Source organism: Podarcis muralis, chromosome 6 (assembly GCF_964188315.1).
Source record: "Podarcis muralis chromosome 6, rPodMur119.hap1.1, whole genome shotgun sequence".
Taxonomy (NCBI): domain Eukaryota; kingdom Metazoa; phylum Chordata; class Lepidosauria; order Squamata; family Lacertidae; genus Podarcis; species Podarcis muralis.
The window spans coordinates 93,595,965-93,615,775 of record NC_135660.1 but is presented as its reverse complement, the minus strand read 5'-3'; the positions used below and the strand labels follow the sequence as shown (position 1 = coordinate 93,615,775).

Below are 19,811 nucleotides of genomic sequence, written 5' to 3'. Positions count from 1 at the left end.
ACTAATTTTGCAGTGCAGTGGAGAATGACTTCCACTTCTTTTTGAGAGTACACCTTTCTTCCACATTAATTCACATGTCAAAAAAAATCCAGCGTTTTTCACTATGCCAACCCAACCCCTCTACTGTATCATGGACTGCCTTAACCGGACTGAAAACCAAATTTCCAAATCAAACTAGGACAAATAGACAGTGAGTCACTGCAATTGCACACAATTTCAATGTATTATTTAAAATCCAAAATAAAGTGTCTGCTTTTTCAATACCAAGTGATCAATTTCTGCACCAACCGTTTATTAAGAGTTAATGTATTACATTTGTAGGACAAAAGTGGGAGCGTGGGAAGGAATACAGTACATATTTTTTGTAAAAAACATACTTTTAATCCAAGCAACTTGGTGCATATTGCTCCACTAATAATTAAAAATATAAAGCTTTTTCAAATTGTACCACATTGCTGGGGACAACCGTAATAAAAATAAAACAATCCAAATTGGTCAGAGGCAGGTAGGGAGATAACGTCTCCTTCAGCCTGCTGCTCAAGACAACAAAACTAGTGTTAAGATTGGATAAATATTTGCAAGGCTAATTTTTAATGTTCCATCTTTCTGATACTTCAGAAATTAAGATACTCTAGGGGCCACATTGGGCACAATAGTGGCAGCCACATTTCATGAGTATCACATTCATGTATAAAATGGGAGGATGAGATGGGGGCATGTCTAATATTAACATCGAAAGAGCACAGAGGGGAGGAAAGCCAAACCCTCTTCCCGCCTTCCCTTCCCACAATCTGTCTCCACGGCTGTTACACTTTGGGGAAGGAGAAAAGTGCCTGAGACCATAGGGCAACAACAATGAATGTTGCTGTCATGTCTATAATAGAAATCACATGAATATTGATTTAATGTGGTTAATGTCCATTTAAACTCCTCAGGCATAAAAATAAAACCCTCAAGGGGAAAAAATCTACAAGATCAAAATAGTAACAGGATGGATGTCGATGTAGGGTTTACATTTAGTTCTGTCAAAATATTTTGAGCTCCTATATAATTTGCTGACTTTCAGAAAGAATCCTAAAATAGGTCTTGTTATGCAGAGCTATCAAGTTCGTTTTCTTTACAGTGTATTTCTGTGGTTTCCCAAATCTCCTCATCAACAGCATATGATTGTGCTGTGCAGGATACAGATGCCTCCTTACTTTGACCTACAAGTAATTCATTCTGCTCTGCTAATTTCTTGTCAAAACTATGAGAGCTGTTAGATTCAGTTTGCCTGCCTTTCGTATCTTGAGAAGTCTGCCCAGTCTCCATGCATGCTCTTGAATGAGTCTGTGAGTAGAGTCCAAAGATATCATTTTGGAGAATATAGCGAATGCACTGCAGAATCACATTCCTTTCATGCCGTATGTCCTTTGCTAATAGCTAGAAGGAGAAAGACAGAATGAGGCATATTCCTACAAACATTTTATGCAAACAGAACTGCTTACACAGCGATACAATTATGGAGTAATCAGCAAATGGGTTTCCAATATATATTTGGTTTTTGTCTCTGCTAAAAACCAGGCAGAAATATATACCTCAGACATTTTTATAAAAATTGGAACTATGGGTTAATCACTCTGATCGGATGCCCCCCCCCCCAATTTATTGTGGGACTTGAGACTCAACTATGAAACTGTGATGAACTAGAGAAATAATCTGCCTGCTGGCGAAAATATTATAAAACTAATGCCCGTGAAAGGAGAACCATGGCATGACTTTTGGAGCTCAAGAACCATCCCAGTAAGATAGCATCCTTCTAAGGAAGTCACCCCATGATGAGGGACATGTATTTATTGAAAATATTTATTTGCTATGCAGCCACTGAAAGGCCGAAACGGAAACTGGGGAATGACTAACGTGGCAAATATTCTCACTTCTGCACCCACTTTAGGCAGTTTCCAGACACTGAAACAGGCCCTATAGCTGGTTTTCTTTAGCCCAAAGCAACACAAAGTAAACTTATAAAAATGGATATAATTGCGGAGCTGGAAGGGACCACAGGGGTCATCTAGTCAAACCCCCTGCAATGCAGGAATCTTTTCGCAATGTGCTTGAACCCATGACCTTGAGCTTAAGAGTCTTATGCTCTACCAACCGAACCATCTCAGGCATAGAAGGCATCTTTCTATTTTAGGATATGTGAGGGCCCCCCCAAACCTATGGGGTTGTGGCGTTCATCTCGCTTTCAGGCCAAGGGAGCTGGCATTTGTCCACAGACAACTTTCCGGGTCATGTGGCCAGCAGGACTAAACGCTGTTTACCTTCCCACCACAGCGTTACCTATTTATCTACTTGAACTGGTATGCTTTTGAACTGCTAGGACAGAGCAACGGGAGCTCACCCAATTGTGGGGATTCGAACCTCCGACCTTCTGACCGGCAAGGCCAAGGAGCTCAGTGGTTTAGACCACAGCGCCACCTGCATCCCACTCAGAGGTACACATGAAAGCTAAGGAAATGTGATGGGCACCATGTAATAATGAGGTCTGGTGTAGTCCAGGGGTCAGAAACCTTTTTCAGCTGTGGGCCAGTCCACCGTCCCTCAGAACATGTGGTGGGCCGGACTATATTTTGAAAAAAAATAATGAACAAATTCCTATGCCCCACAAATAACCCAGAGATGCATTTTAAATAAAAGCACATGTTCGAATTATGTAAAAACACCAGGCAGGCCCCACAAATAACCCAGAGATGCATTGTAAATAAAAGGACACATTCTACTCATGTAAAAACACGCTGATTCCCAGACCGTCCGCGGGCCGGACTGAAAAGGCCTTTGGGCCGCATCTGGCCCCTGGGCCTTAGGTTGCCTACCCCGATGTAGTGGTTAGAGTGCTGGATTATGACCTGGCAGACCAGAGTTCTAATCCCCACCCAGCCATGAAGCTCACTGGGTGCCCCTGGGTCAGTCACCATCTCTTAGCCTAATCTACCTCGCAGGATGGTGTGAGAATAAATCAGGGAATTGGATAACCATGTGCACCCTTTGAGCTTCTTGGAGGAAAACGTGAAATATAGACGCAATAAATACATAGAATAAAAACTGCCAATGCTCAGAATACACCCCACCCTGTACAAACCAATAAAAACACTGAGAAGAAACCAAAGAAAAACACTGAGCTGAAAAAACAGTGAGAAGGCAACCCTCCTCACAGAAAAAGAGGTGCGGTGCTCAAGCATTGGACACAGAGTGTACCGAAAAGGAGAGAGATGCTTTCAGCTTCAGTGTTTTCTTTTTTGGTTTAGCGTGCTTAACTAGTATATAACTTTTTAATATTGAAGCCAACTGCTGAACCTTCCTGAAATACAGAAACCAGAATTCAGGTAATACCACAATGATATAATTGAGTTCTTGCAGGCCTTAAAACTCTATGGGAGCGTGATATAGGTATTGACACGAGTGAAATTAATGGAAAAACTTACGGTCTTCTATCTAAACCATACAAACTGGTGTTTACCTATGTGAAGATATTACACAGGCAACACTGGTACAATTATCTCACATGACTTCAGGGTTGGCATTCAATTGCTGGCACAGATTTGGTGCCAGGGTGACGTACATCCATTTATGGCGGGAGTGTCCATTTGTTCAAAAATTTTGGACTGAGGTATATTAGGAGATGGCTAGGATTATTGAGACTGCCATTCAAAAGATGCTGCAATTATGATTTACAATTTCCTTTTAGGTACAAGAATACCTGGAATCTGGAGCACTGAAAAAATAACACATAACCCAGAACATTCCTACACCAGGAATTTATCTCTGATGTTACTGCAAATGATTTGCAAAGTTCTTTGCCGGTACCAATGAATGAAATGTGGACCTCATAACTGATTTAGAGAAAAAAAAATATTGATCTCATTCAACTGTTAATAGTAATTGAGTGCTATAATGTGACAAAACAGATATTCTTTAATATATATCCCCTAATTGCCCTTTTTTTTGTGTAAGTCAATAAAATCTTAAATTAAAAAAAGATAATTTCACAATGAAAGAACATTCACCAACTACTATTGCATCTGACAGTTACCAACTCAGACCTTTGTTTTCTCACTGTCAAGTGGAGATAGTTTGGGTCAGTTAACGCTTAACTGAAGGGGATAAACTGTGTGGCCAGAATTAGTACGGAACTCACCATGGATACATGGCTGCAACTGACAGAGAACACAATAGGAAGTAATACACTATGTACCCATGTCCTCACATCCAAGGACCCTACAAATCTATGCTTAAAGCAGTATTTCCGGAAACATTATAACAAACTGATGTTTTTTATTTATTTGTCTTTAAAGGGTTACAGGACTCTTTGTTTTTGATGCAATAGACTAACCCAGTGACCTGTCTGCTTCTTCCTCCAGTATTAATTCAGTTGTCTTATTCCATCTCTTGAGATAGCCTAACTGCACTTCTCATTTAATGGCAAGCCCATTTTTCTCACATATTAAGTTTAGATGGATTTAGGATATGCTGGATAGAAGATATTGGGAAGCTTCTTTGGCACTGCCAGCAGAAGAGAAGATCTTCATTCATTTCTTTGTCACTGTTTTGGAACAAACATAGCAGGTGATCAAGCCGCACTTTATTTTGCCTTGACTAAGCCTGCAGGACCTGACCAAGCTACCTAACCTCTTACAGCACCAGCCTACAATCACAAACACACAATATTCTATTTACTAAGTAGAAAATACTGGAAGGGCAGTTTACCATTTCCAGCAGAGTTGGATGACGGCGTGGTAATTCAGAAAATGATTTCCTCTGTCTGTTCATACTCCTGGAATGTACTGCATGTGAATCCGGCCTCCCCGATGCTGTGTCTACATAATTAGAAGCTTCTTTATGGCCTGTGTCTTTAAAGCTCTGGGAGACGCTTGAAGATGGAGGGACACTTCTGAGAGATGTCTTGTTTTCATGAAATACTTCTGCTGCGGTCTTGATTGGTTCTATTTTTTAAAAACAAGCGGTAAAGTAAATAGTGATGAAAACACTGATTGGGTCAGGCAACTGATTACTGCACAAGACAGATTCAAACTGAAATTACTTAAGAAATGATATTGAATGTTAAGGGCACTGTGCACAAATAGTATGTCTTAAACCAAAACACAATTATGATTTAGAAAAGGGTTTCCTAAACTTGGCTCTCCAGCTGCTTTTGGAATACAAGCCCCATAATCCTCGACCACTGGCCCTGCTAGCTAGGGATGATGGGAGTTGTGGTCCAAAATCAGCTGGAGACCCAAGTTTGGGAAACCCTGATTTAGAGCCTTAATGCAATAGCCGCTGTTCATTTAGTCACCTACCAGCCCTATAAATAGCAGGGCATCACTAACGAGCCACATATTCCATAACTGCACCTTTACTGCTAACTGTATATACATAGTTCAGCTTATCTTAAATTAAACAGCTTACCTTCTTGTTCACTCTCACTTTCTGACATGCTGCCATATTTGGCTACTAGTGAGCTCAGAGCCGAGGTCACCTGCTTTGGAACAACAGTCATCGCCAAACCTGCATTTTTTTCAGTGCACCCCTCTTTATCTGAATCTGGAAGGAGGCAGAAAAACCGCATCATTATCTGTCAGCAGGGCCTACAACCAGCACCAGGCTTCACCGAACTGACCCTCTGTGCCCCGTATAGCTACTCCCTCACACCCACCACAGAAACTTTCTGCCCTATTCACAGATGTGTACCCATCCGCACTACAACAATAAAGGGTTCTGAAAAACTTGATACAGCCAATTCTAAATTAAACATGCAAATTAAAGACATTTATTCAATGCAAGCAGATGAGCGACTGTAATGCTCTGCATAGTTTTGGCTGCAGAAGTTTTCAGTAGTGCTGGGGATGAGCAAACTTGGGTGCTGTCAGCACCTCATATATACCTAGTTTCCCCCAGCAATAAATCACACTCTGATAAAGAGTACCTAAATGGTGAAATACTCTTCTTCAATTGTGAGACAAAAATATTTGAACAATTACACAGCACCAAAAGAGATTCCTTTTACCCCTGTGGGTGGTATCTGTGTAAACAGATGAGAAGCTCTCTGGAAGTGGAATCCTCTAGAGCAGTGTTCCCCAACCTTGGGCCTCCAGCTGTTTTTGGACTACAACTCCCATCATCCCTCGCTAGCAAGACCAGTGGTCAAGGATGATGGGAATTGTAGTCCAAAAACAGCTGGAGGCCCAAGGTTGGGGAACACTGCTCTAGAGAACTTGGAGTATTTACCTGAAGGAAGACTTATCAGAATGGGCTATGGCCCCAAATACTTCAGCTTTAAGCTCAGTACTAGAGACAGAAAAGCCAACAAGAAAAGTGGTTTGCAATGAGCAACCAGATGCAAATCTGAGGCCCCAATCCGGCCCATGAAGCCACCCTCTAGTGGTCTCTGCCAAAGTTAGGCCTTTTCTGCATCCAGAGTCAGAGATGAACCAGTCTAGCCTCCTTTATGGGCCTGCATGGCCCCCTCTTCTTCCTGTGTGCTTTAGAGGAGCAGATAAAACAGAACTTACTAAAAACCTCTTCATGATCCTCCTGGCTAGTGGCCAGGTATCTGGCAAGTTGAAGGAGGCAAATATCAACCCTAAAACTTCACAAGTGGTGGCAACTGCTCCAGAATCCTGCTCGGAGCAGTTTTGGGGAACCAGTGGATTGGGTAAACCCACTGAATATAGTTATTGCAAAAAGGGGGGTATGTAAATAAACCTTATTTATCTCTCCATGATCATCAGTAGCACCAGGGCCAACTCACTAATTTGACCAATTCCAACCCTGAGGAGAGCAGCAGGGGCCTTATGCTGGCTGAGGGAAACTGGGCTTGACTTCTGCTTAGCGAAGTCCCTCAACAAAAACAAGTTATTCACTTGGCAGGGGGTTTTTTTTTGGGGGGGGGGCGTGGAGTCACTTCTACCTCCACAACCCTCTCGCCTACATTTGTCTAAGGGCAGTTCTCTTACTGCTTTCTGTTGAACATTTAATTACAGTGGTGCCCCGCAAGACGAATGCCTCGCAAGACGGAAAACCCGCTAGACGAAAGGGTTTTCCGTTTTGGAGGTGCTTCGCAAAACGAATTTCCTATGGGCTTGCTTCGCAAGACGAAAATGTCTTGCGAGTTCCTGCAGGGTTTTTTTCCTCCCCCTCCCCCTTTCCCCAAGCCGCTAAGCCGCTTATCAGCTGATCCGCTAAGCCGCTTATCAGCTGATCTGCTAAGCCGCTAAACAGCTGATCGCTAAGCCGCTGATCCGCTAAGCCCGCTAAGCCGCTAATAGCGCTAAGCCGCTAATGGGCTTGCTTCGCAAGACGAAAAAACCGCAAGACGAAGAGACTCGCAGAACGGATTCTTTTCGTCTTGCGAGGCACCACTGTACGTGAAGAAACCAAACTCAGGGGAAGGCCTCACCAGGATCGTTTCTGGCCAGAATGCTAAGGGGATCTACATCTCTCATGGAGGTATCTGCTTCTCCAGAAAGCTCTTTTCCAAATTCCTTCTCGGTCCCACGGTTATTTGGATCGGTCACAGCTGCAGCGGGAGCCTTCAAGGGATGATTAGATTTGTTCCAGCAGCCATTTGTCTGCCTTCTTTCTTTTCCTCGTTGTCGAGAAGCCACAGCTTGAGGAGGTTTCCACATTCCTTTCATCTTGCTGGAAGAGAAAAATGCATAAATGTTTGTTCCAGGTCATTTCCTGTCTCAGCCATGACACAGATGCTGCTCCCCGCATATATTCTTATACGCGGCTGATTCCCAAATCGTTCATTTATGCCTCAGCATTACCTAGGTATCAAAAGTTTGGGAAACACTGTGTTGGGTATCGAGAGAATCAGGGTAGCTTTCCCCCGTCTTGTTTACAATCTGGACCAAGTGCCTTGCTGTTATGGAATTGCAGAGTTGGAAAGGATCTCAAAGCTCATACAGCAGGAATCACAACTAAAGAATCCCTCACAGACGACTATCCATCCTGTGTAAAAAAACCTCCAAGGAAGGAAAGCCCAACAGCTTCTGAGAAAATCCATTCCACTGTCAAACAGCTCTTACTGTCAGACGATTCTTCCTAAAATTTAGGCGAAATCTCCTTTTCTTATTTATTTAATTTGTGCACCACCCTTCATCCGTGGATCTCTTTCTTGCAATTTGGATCTATTGGTTCAGTTCCCACTCTCTAGAGCAGGGGGTCAGCAACCTTTTTCAGCTGTGGGCCGGTCCACTGTCCCTCAGACCTTGCGGGGGCGGACGGGCGGACTATATTTTGAAAAAGAAAAAATGAACGAATTCCTATGCCCCACAAATAACCCAGAGATGCATTTTAAATAAAAGTGTACATTCTACTCATGTAAAAAAACGCTGATTCCTGGCCCGTCCTTGGGCCAGATTTAGAAGGCGATTGGGCCGGATCTGGCCCCCGGACCTTAGTTTGCCTACCCATGCTCTAGAGCAGCAGAAAACAAGCTTGCTCCATCTTCCATGGGACGGCCCTTCAGGTATTTGAAGATGGCTACCATACTGGGGACGTGAGTGGCGCTGTGGGTTAAACCACAGAGCTTAGGACTTGCCGATCAGGAGGTCGGCGGTTCGAATCCCCGCGACGGGGTGAGCTCCCGTTGCTCGGTCCCTGCTCTTGCCAACCTAGCAGTTCAAAAGCATGTCAAAGTGCAAGTAGATAAATAGGTACCGCTCCGGCGGGAAGGTAAACGGCGTTTCCATGCGCTGCTCTGGTTCGCCAGAAGCAGCTTAGTCATGCTGGCCACATGACCCGGAAGCTGTACGCCGGCTCCCTCGGCCAATAAAGCGAGAGGAGCGCCGCAACCCCAGAGTCAGCCACGACTGGACCTAATGGTCAGGGGTCACCTTTACCTTTACCATACTGTCAGAGAGGTTGTAGAATGAAAATTGAAATGTGTGTCAGAAGGGCTAAGCAAGTGCCTGAAACGTGAAGGTTGTATTTGCAGAAGAACCATGTGAGAAGGATGGAGTGACATGCATGTGGGAGCTGCCACTAACAACTGCCGAGGAACGAGGAGGGAAGGAAAGATAAGCTGCTATGCCTTGTGATAAAACCAATAGAAGCCTAATTTTAGAGGTCTGCTGGTATAAACTTAGCAATTGCACAAATGCCGGTGGCGATGGCCAATCCCACACTTAGGCAAGCTTGGTCACTGCACACATCTAGACCAGAGAATGGATTGAAAGTGCTCAATATAATTAGATATGTACCAGGCTGGGACTGGACTAATTCCTGGGTGCAGACTTTCTGGAAATCTCATCTACCCTGTTCTGAACATATTAGAGAAAATGAATTAATCTTTAATAAATGATAAGGAAAGAGAAAGAGTCCATCTTTGATGGTACCAACAACACACACACACACACACACACACACACACACTCTTACCCAAACTGAAGTGTTTTCAGTACTCCTCCTCTTTGCTCCTTTTCCACCTCCAATGCTTTCTTCTTTTCAATATTTGCCAAAGTAGGAAAATTTCTAGAGCAGCGTACATATGAAGTCTTATTAATACATCTATGGCACTGGTTTCGCAAGCCTTAATCGAAACATTCCTAGCAAGAATTGGGGGCTGGGAAGATCCAGTGCTTCCAACACTGTGGGCTGGCAGGCAAATCACTTGCCTTCCATGGCTAAAGGCTGGTGTGTTCCTAGCCTAGGCCATCAACTAGGGAACAGAAGAATGGGAGTGTGACTCCTCCAGGCCCTGACATCCGTAATAGCCCAGCACACAACAGATATGCTATTACTGCCACAGGCACCCCATTCTCCTGCCTGGAGAAAGCTGGGGCTGGCTAGCTGCTGTTTTCAACCGTTGTAGGGCCTGGGGCGGGGTTGTCTCCCTGCCTGTGGCCAAAGCGTGGTTTTGTAGCACCTGCATCATAAGTTGTTCTGTAGTTATTTTACATATAATTTTACTGCAATTCTTTTTACAATAAATAACAATGACATTCCTTGTTTTCAACCCTTTGTAGGAAACCACATTCATCACATGCGATATAGCAAATATTTCTAGGTATAACTGCCGGTCCATTCACTTGCACACCTTAATTTGGTTGTCAGTACCCATCTATCTCAAAAGACAAAGGAGTGCGCCTCAAAGTAATAATAATAAAAATAATTTTATTACCGTATTTTGCGCCCCATAGGATGCACCAGCCCATAGGACGCACCTAGTTTTTTTTTGGGGGGGGGGGGAAATAAAGGGGAAAAAATTATTTCCCCCCCAGGTGCTGGGCTGGAAGAACCAGGTCGGGGAACAGCGGGAAGGCGCACTCCGCCTCCCCGCTGTCCCCCGAGCTTGTGGGGCTGGCGATGGGGAGAAGTGCGCTGAGCCCGGGACTGCAGGCAGCTCTGCGCAGCCATCGGGAGCCGGGCGGGACTTCGCGCCCCGCTCCCGATGGCCGTGCAGAGCTGCGCTGAGCCCGGGACTGCAGGCAGCTCTGCGCAACCCTCGGAGCCGGTCTCCCGAGGGTTGCGCAGAGCTTCCTGAAGCCTGGAGAGCGAGAGGGGTCGGTGCGCACCGACCCCTCTCGCTCTCCAGGCTTCAGCGAAAGCCTGCATTCGCCCCATAGGACACACACACATTTCCCCTTCATTTTTGGAGGGGAAAATGTGCATCCTATAGGGCGAAAAATACAGTATTTATACCCCGCTGGCTAAAAAGGGAAAGTCAAACTGCTGGAGAATCACAGCACCTGCTCTGCCTGCAGAGACCTGTAACATATGAAAGATATACAGGAATACCAAATATTTTTGACACTATCTTCTGTTGTTAGCCTCCTAGTTATATGCCTATGGCACACTATATTTCACAGTCCTGTGTGGAGTAGCCCAACCTTGCTTTCCTGTGCTTAGCCACAGGCTATTGCTAGCATCCTTGAAGCTAATTTTCCTCTGGAGGAATTTGTTTAGGATCCACAACGGACAGCAATATTCTGGTACAATCCCTCGCTTCTGAAATAATTCCACGCAAATCCAGCCAGAATTAATGCACACCAGGACACCATAAAAAAAGTTTCCCTTTAGCATTTTTGTGGCATTTCATCATTATGTAGTACCTTTGCAACAGGGTATGTGCCACCCGTGTGCTGATTTCAGCACAAATTTTCTGACCCTAAACTGATATAGTATGGATAGGTTGCTTCTGCATAGCTTATCATCTGGCTTGTTGGGTTTCTGAACCCAAGAGTTTCCCCCAAACTATTTTTCACTGTAGTGTATCTCCATAGAAATCTGATTGCAATAATGAGTAAATGGAAGAGGTTGCTCCCTTTGATCCCCAAGTGACCCATTCACACATTTCTTGCAGCCTTTGCTACCGGAAGTTATAACAGCCAATTCAGTTGGTGCTCCCTACATTTTTCTGGTTATCTGAGCTGCACAGATTGGTTGCCTCTTAGTTAAGAGACTATAGAGTTCTCAAAACTCCTGAAAACTATTCATGATGTGTGAATTGTGGGGAACTTGGCAATGAAGATGGCGTTGTTTTAATACCCGAAGAGTTTCCACAAAAAACGAGCACGCAAGCCACATTACTAGCAAGTTTTTGCGTGGCAGAAATGGAATAGCTCTCACTGTGGGTTCACCAGGTAGGATCTCCATCGATGCCCTTGATACATTCAGATTCCCAAGAACACTAAAAAAAAGCACTACTTTTAATACTGATCACATTTGGCTACTGCCTCACCTTCAAGTCACTTTATTTGTCTCTCTCTGCGACAACCAGGCATTTCAATAACCATTCGCTTTCAGGTGGGAGCTGTCCCCCCCCCCCCATGCACGCCCATGCAGTTCCTCCCTCAATTAATTAGTTAATATTTAAATATTTTATTTCCTTTGGGAAATTATCCTCTGATCAAATAAATAGATGTAACAAACAGCTTACTCCCAGCCTTGCTCCTACAATTTTTAATTTATTATTCTACATCACTTTGGGATAATAATAATAATAATAATAATAATAATAATAATAATAATAATAATAAATTTTTATTTATACCCTGCCCTCCCCAGCCAAGACCGGGCTCAGGGCGGCTAACAACCAATAATAAAAACAAGTTGATTAAAATACAATTTAAAAGATTAAACTACAACATTAAAACATTAGGGTGCAATCTCTTCATAGGAGGAGAAAGGAAAAAGAAAGAGGGGGAGGGAATCAAACTGATTCTAAGCCAAAGGCAAGGCGGAACAACTCTGTCTTACAGGCCCTGCGGAAAGAAATCAGATCCCCCAGGGCCCTGGTCTCATGAGACAGAGTGTTCCACCAGGCCGGGGCCAGTGTTGAGAAGGCCCTGGCTCTGGTTGAGGCTAATCTAACTTCCTTAGGGGCCGGGACCTCTAGGGTGTTGCTACATATGGACCTTAAGGTCCTCCATGGGGCATACCAGGATCTGTGCTATGAAATAAAATATATAGAGAGCCTGAGTCAGTCCTACTGTAAACATAGCAAATGTGTGTGGAGGGATTCACATGGGTTATAAGAGAGCCCCTTGAGGAAGTCAAGAAATTTGGGAAAGGTAGACAGCAGTACAGGAGTGGGCACAGGCCTCCCATTCCTAACCTCGAAAGGTGCCTGCACAACCAAGCCAAGAGAGGAAGGAACACAGCTCTGTTATGCCTTGCAGAGCTTTCTCCACATACTAAATGTTATAGCTCACTATCAAATAGATGGAGTCAATAATACGTTCTAAACTAAGATGGAAGAACAGAGCAGTGCTCAGCAGCAGCCATGACAAAGAAGGTGAAAGGGAGGAATAAGAGAAAGTTGTAAGATTTTTTTTGGAGGGGAATCATTTTCAGTCTCATCTGGAGCAACACAAATTAAACATCTACTCACTTTCTTCTATCCTCCCTCCATTTAGCAATTTCATCCGGAGTATCTAACTTGATTTGTTTGGCACCAGGAGAATGCATCTGCGGAAGAGGAAGGGGGGGGGAAACATTGTGAATTACGGGTGTTTATAGTCTTTTAAAAACTATGTTTTTAGTGAAAGACTAAACAGAAAAAAGGGGACGAACAGTGACGAAAATAAACCCAAATTCAAACCCAAATTCAGCACAACCCCTGAAAAACAGCATTACTAAGAACAAACAAGACCAACCAGCTGATCCAAGGGCTAAACAGAGTGAAAATTGTAGATGGGCGGATCATTGCAATTGGCATAAAGGGCCTCCTCCTCACCAAAACAGTCTAATTTAACAAAGCAGCATTGATTTTATAGTTCAAAGCGGAAAAGAATAGTTTCCTTTTCCTTGCAGTTCAACAATTCTACAATTCATTTAAAATCAGATTTCAAGCTGAACTAGGGAAATACCTACATTTTTCCAGTGAATCTGGACCAATTTTTCATGTGCACTAAAAGTGCAGCCATCTTCTGTACACTGAAAGAAAGAAAAGTAGCAACCACTTTTAGAACTGGGTTGTGTTTGCATGCCTAATTAGCATGCCTCCTGCTTTTTGTTCTCTTCTCACTTTTATTTTTCTTCCTCTGCCTTTACCTTATCTGCTTCCTTAGCTGGTGATGTGACTGGCCTATTGCTTCTTATTTCACCAAAGGCCTTTATTGCCCCTGAAAGGAACACAGCTGCTTTACCCTAGACCTGATTAAGGCTATGCAACACAGAGGAAGACATTTATTCTGAGTTCTGACTATTTTCGTTAAACAGAACCCTAGTGTTCCCTCTAGATTTTCAAATGATACCTTGCAACCATATAACTAGCAACTGAGTATTAGAATAATTTTAGTATATTTCAGAGAAACCTGAAAGTTCCTTCCACCTTTAAACCCTTTCAGGAACACAGACAGCAGCTTTATATTGAGCCAGGCCACTGACTAGTTTAGCATTGTCTTCACTTTCCACGGTTACAGAGAGGGGTATTCCCAGCCCTATACAACTTGAATGATTTACACCTAGGAAATTTTGACATTGCATGCAGTTGGATGAGAGACAATCCTAGCTGCATGAGACAATCCATTCAGCATTCCATGATCCCATGACAGCATAACTGAAGAAGCGCTAAGCTAGGTAACTAATGAACTCAAGAAATCATGCTATTAATTAATTGCCAACCAAAAGAGATAAATATCTACCCAACGATTAAAACATACCTGCCTGTGCTGAGAGACATGTTCTTCATATTTCTCCTTGTTTTTAAAGCCACGATCACATGTATCACAATAATGAGTATAAACGGGTTCTTTTCGCTTCCTATTCTGCAAACAGAGCAGGGAAACATTAACTATAATCACTTACAATTATATTTATCCTGACCAACACAGTAATTGTCAGGAGCCATTCCACTTATGCAAAATATTGTATCAGATGCAGGTGCTAAATCTGCCAGATCCAATTGCTAGTCAGTCAATTTGCAGAGCCTACCTAAAAACTGCATTTAATCTCACAGACACTACATTCAGACATGACAATAAATCATGGCTTATCATTAGAGGAACTAGAGCTGTGTGTCTTCAACGTTTTGCTGACAACATGCTCCAAAACTCTGGATGACCCCCACTCAATGTTTTCATGTAGATGTTAAGCATTGTGGGGGATAAGACTGAACCACAAGGAACCCCACATTGAAAGGCCCATGGGCTGAACAACATGACCCAAACATTACCCTCTGGAAATGATCGTCCAAGTAGGACTGGAACCACTGCAGAACAATGCTTACAATTGGGATGAAGTATTGTGTTTCACAGCATTTTAACTTTTATAGCTAAAAGAATGACGGTGACGTGACTGAAAGAATGGAGCATTAAATGTCCCAGATTCAAATTTCAGGTTAGCTGTGGACTGAATAGTACTGACTTGTGTTTTATGTGGCAAGCAAGTTTGCCACATATACCACTAGGTTTTGCAGCAGGACATACGCAATCATGCAGTGGATGTTTATTGTGGAGCTGTTTGATATTATTTAAATTTTTAAAAAGCTCAGCTTACATTTTCCATTTGAATTTTCTGTTCTGCATTTATAATGGAACTATTTTATCTATTGATCAATGTGATTTTTAAAAACAGAATTAGGATTGCTTTTTATATATGGAAGTTTTTAATTGTTTTCACATTTGTTTATGGTTGTAACTTTGTGCTGTTTTATACTTCTATAATTTGTTTTATAATTTAGTTTTCACTTCCATTTTTTATTGCAATCTCCTTATTGTTATGCCAAAGGAAGAGAAGGGATGGAAGAGCCCAAGGTCTGATGCAACTAGTTCGTTCCTCTAATAAGCCATGATTTATTGTCATGTCTGAATACATCTAACTTCTGTTTTCTATGCTCTGGTAACCTCTAGGTTAGAATACAACGACACGTCAAACGAAGGGCTGCCTCTGAAGACGGTCTGGAAACTTCAGGTGGTGCAGAATTTAGCGGTCAGGTTGCTCACTAGGCCTAGGTGGTCCAAACATGTTAAAACCAATCGTGGCCCAACTACACAGGCTGCCTATTAAGTTTCTGGGCCTCGTTCAAAGTGTTGGTTTTTACCTACAAAGTCTCATATGGCTCAGGACCTCCTCTCCTCATACGAAGTGACCTGCACCACACAATCATCATCTGAAGCCCTTCTTCATGTGGCCCCTCCACAAGAGGTCCAGAGGGTGGCAACACAAGAACAGGCCTTTTCTGCGGTAGCTCCCCATTTATGGAATGCTCCTCCCAGGGAGGCTCACCTTGTGCCATCATTACATATCCTCTCTGATCAGGCCTCTGGCTGATTAAGCAATCTACAGCCTTTGAAATGTGTTTGTGGGAGCAGGGTTTATTGTTTTTCTTGTTTACTTTTGTTATTATATTAAGTAATTTGGGTTTTCATTTTGTATTTTTATGCTCTAAGCCAGTGTTTCCCAACCTTGGGCCTCCAGCTGTTTTTGAACTACAACTCCCATCATCCCTGACTAGCAAGACCAGTGGCAAGGGATGATGGGAATTGTAGTCCAAAAACAGCTGGAGGCCCAAGGTTGGGAAACACTGCTCTAAGCTGCCCTGTGATCTTCGGATGAAGAGTGCTATATAAACTTAATAAATAATAAATATATGAAATAATAAATATGTCTAAAGGTTGACATCAGAATTTATCAACTCTAATTTACAATTAAATACCTTCTGTCTGCCATTCCTGCCCTGACAGGATCCAGCACGTGGCATTCCAGCTTGCTCCATTTGCCATTCTCTATCAAAATGGAAATTTCTGCCTTTAATTAAAAATCAAAATAGTTACTGATATTTACTTGCATCAGCCATTAGGACACTGCAATTTGTATATGAAGCAAAATTACATATAAACACAACTAAATAGTTAAAACTGCAAGACTAGGATCCCATCTGCATTACCCATTTAGAGCAGGATCCTACCACTTTAAAAACAATCATGGCTTCCCCCAAAGAATCTTGGAGACGATAGTTTCTTAAAGGGCCTGAGAGTTGTTAGGAGACTCCCCATGCCCCTCAGAGAGCTACGGTTCTCAGAGTGAACAATCCCTCTTCCTAGGGAACTCTTCTATCCCAGGCCATTTCCTGAATGTTACTCTTCTGCTCAAGGGACGCGGGTGGCGCTGTGGGTTAAACCACAGAGCTAGGACTTGCCGATCAGAAGGTCGGCGGTTTGAATCCCCGCAACAGGGTGAGCTCCCGTTGCTCGGTCCCTGCTCCTGCCAACCTAGCAGTTCGAAAGCACCCCCAGGTGCAAGTAGATAAATAGGTACCGCTCCAGCGGGAAGGAAAACAGTGTTTCCGTGTGCTGCTCTGGTTCACCAGAAGCAGCTTAGTCATGCTGGCCACATGACCCGGAAGCTGTACGCCGGCTCCCTCGGCCTATAAAGCGAGATGAGCGCCGCAACCCCAGAATCGGCCACGACTGGACCTAATGGTCAGGGGTCCCTTTACCTTTATTCTTCTGCTATGACCAAGTGATAAAACTAGCAAGCTAATTTGGCATGCTTGCGCTTTATGCTCCAGTGCTAATATATGAAAAGTCTGATCACATGGATCTGAAACCAGGCCCCATGATTACTTCCCACACCAGCATCTGGCACCCCAAAGGAAACATGGGGTCATCACTGGCAGAAACAATGTGGTATAACAATGTGGTGAGTTTCATTTAACTGGAACATGAGGTATGAAGAATTTAAACAGGCAATGACTGATTAATAAGCATTCAAAAGACATGTGATCATGCATGTGCGCACAGGTAACCAAAAATATAATGAAAACTGCATAACAGAGTGGGTTGCACTTATATGCGCTCCGCCAACATGTGGGGGCCAGGAACTGAACCCCCGCAAAATAGTTGTCAACTGTACAATCAGATTAGAAAATGAAAAGCAGCCCTGTGGATTTTAAATTGCTGTTTTAATTCCTAACTCCTGTCCAGTGCGCTTGGCTTTACTGTGCTTTTTATACGTGGATGCTAATTTAAATGTTTCAATGAAATGGTTTTATTCTGCATTGGAATGGAGATGGAAAAGTAGATTATTTGGAAGAGGGGCTGTGAGAAGAGGGAGGGAGGGGCAGTAGAAATATAATTCTAGGAGCAGTTCCTCCTAAATAATGGGGGGGGGATGGGAGAGAGGAGGTCCCAGACGTTTCCAAAGCAGCCTTCCAATGCTCATTACATAAACAAGAATGGAATACCCACAAATGGAACCAAGAAAACTTGAAAATATAGGTGTCAAAAAACAACATCAGCAAAGCAACACCCCCAACTCCTCCTCGATTCCCTTCCCACACCAGCCATGCCTGCCAGCCTTTCTCTCTCACTCTCTTTGCTTAAACACACTCTTTCAGTTCTTCACTTCTGAAATTAGGGGCGGGGGGTGATGAAGGAAGAAGTGGCGGGGAGGGCAGTGCCTTTTTACATATAAGCTAAACAATCTATAGCTTAGGGCCCCACTCTCTTGGGGGCACAAAAAAATTTAAAGGGAAAAAATGGATGTACATTTCCAAAATATAAGATAAAAAACAAATAAAATAAAACCTACATACAGCAACAGTGTTTTGTGTTGTGTAGGCTCCTATGATGTAAGTAATGGGCCCCGCCTGCTAGCCTGCTCCCTAAAATATCACTAGTTTGCTCATTTCTATATACAGGGTGCCTACATTCTGCATGGACTGGCGGCATGGCAACATGTGCAAATGGCGTTAGATACCTATTAGGTCCATAAATTCAACAAAAAAACCAGAGACAATTTGTTGTTGATAAAGCACAGCTGTACATATAAAAAACCCTGTTACCTCCAGTAGCTTAGGGCCTCATCAAACCTAATTCTGGCCCTGGGGGAAGGACACACACCAACCCACCCATCTCCTATTTGCCAAGGACGAAATGAATCTGATGAATATTACGGCTCTATACTCGGGCTTGATGGCAGAAAGTGAGGAGGTATTAAAGAACCTTTTAATGAGGGTGAAAGAGGAGAGCGCAAAATATGGTCTGAAGCTCAACATCAAAAAAACGAAGATCATGGCCACTGGTCCCATCACCTCCTGGCAAACAGAAGGGGAAGAAATGGAGGCAGTGAGAGATTTTGCTTTCTTGGTCTCCATGATCACCGCAGATGGTGACAGCAGTCATGAAATTAAAAGACGCCTACTTCTTGGTAGGAAAGCAATGACAAAGCTAGACAGCATCTTAAAAAGCAGAGAAATCACCTTGCCAACAAAGGTCCGTATAGTTAAAAGTCATGGTTAAAAGTCATGGTTTTCCCAGTAGTGATGTATGGAAGTGAGAGCTGGACCATCAAGAAGGCTGATCGCCGAAGAATTGATGCTTTTGAATTATGGTGCTGGAGGAGACTCTTGAGAGTCCCATGGACTGCAAGAAGATCAAACCTCTCCATTCTGAAGGAAATCAGCCCTGAGTGCTCACTGGAAGGACAGATCCTGAAGCTGAGGCTCCAGTACTTTGGCCACCTCATGAGAAGAGAAGACTCCCTGGAAAAGACCCTGATGTTGGGAAAGATGGAGGGCGCAAGGAGAAGGGGACGAAAGAGGACGAGATGGTGGGACAGTGTTCTCAAAGCTACGAACATGAGTTTGACCAAACTGTGGGAGGCAGTGGAAGACAGCAAAGCCTGGTGTGCTCTGGTCCATGGGGTCACGAAGAGTCGGACACGAATAAACGACTAAACAACAACAAAATACAGTGGTACCTCAGGTTAAGTACTTAATTCATTCCGGAGGTCCGTACTTAACCTGAAACTGTTCTTAACCTGAAGCACCACTTTAGCTAATGGGGCCTCCTGCTTCCGCCGCGCCGCCGTGGCACAATTTCTGTTCTCATCCTGAAGCAAAGTTCTTAACCTGAAGCACTATTTCTGGGTTAGCGGAGTCTGTAACCTGAAGCGTATGTAACCCGAGGTACTACTGTACTCGGGCTCCGTCGCTCCGCAATCCTGGCTGATCCAGAGCTAGGCTGCGGAGTTTCCACGAGGCGGGCGGGGAAGCCTTGAGGCCTCGGGCGCCGCCACTAGCAAGGCCCACCTCCCCGAAGCCAGGCGCAAGAAGGCCCCGAGCGGAGCAAGGCCGTCCCGAGGCGGCGAGTTCCGCACGTGCGAGGCCGGCCGAAGGGCGACGCACCTGGCGGCTGGGACCAAGGAGGAGGCCACGGCCCTGGAGGAGGAGGAGGAGGGGAAGGAAGCCAGTGGCCTTGCGAGGCCCAGTCAGGAAAAGGCGGCGGCGGCGGCGGCGGCACCCGCCACACGGACGCATCCATCGCCTCAGCAACTCCAACGGCGCGCAGCATGGAGGAAACTGCGCGGCGCACCGG

At 44.0% G+C, this 19,811-nt stretch overlaps 1 protein-coding gene across 1 annotated transcript; it reads right to left on the bottom strand.

Annotated features, from left to right (window-relative positions):
- Positions 1–271: 271 nt before the first annotated feature.
- Positions 272–19,808, bottom strand: NUFIP1 (nuclear FMR1 interacting protein 1). The gene is made up of 10 exons (XM_028728813.2): positions 19,622–19,808; positions 16,148–16,239; positions 14,154–14,258; positions 13,363–13,425; positions 12,881–12,957; positions 9,427–9,519; positions 7,439–7,680; positions 5,449–5,583; positions 4,747–4,982; positions 272–1,422 (listed from the first exon to the last, which is right to left on the bottom strand). Exons 1-10 carry the CDS (start codon positions 19,785–19,787, stop codon positions 1,090–1,092), a joined length of 1,542 nt encoding a protein of 513 aa, XP_028584646.2. The 5' UTR covers positions 19,788–19,808; the 3' UTR covers positions 272–1,089.
- Between the last annotated feature and the right edge of the window lie 3 nt (positions 19,809–19,811).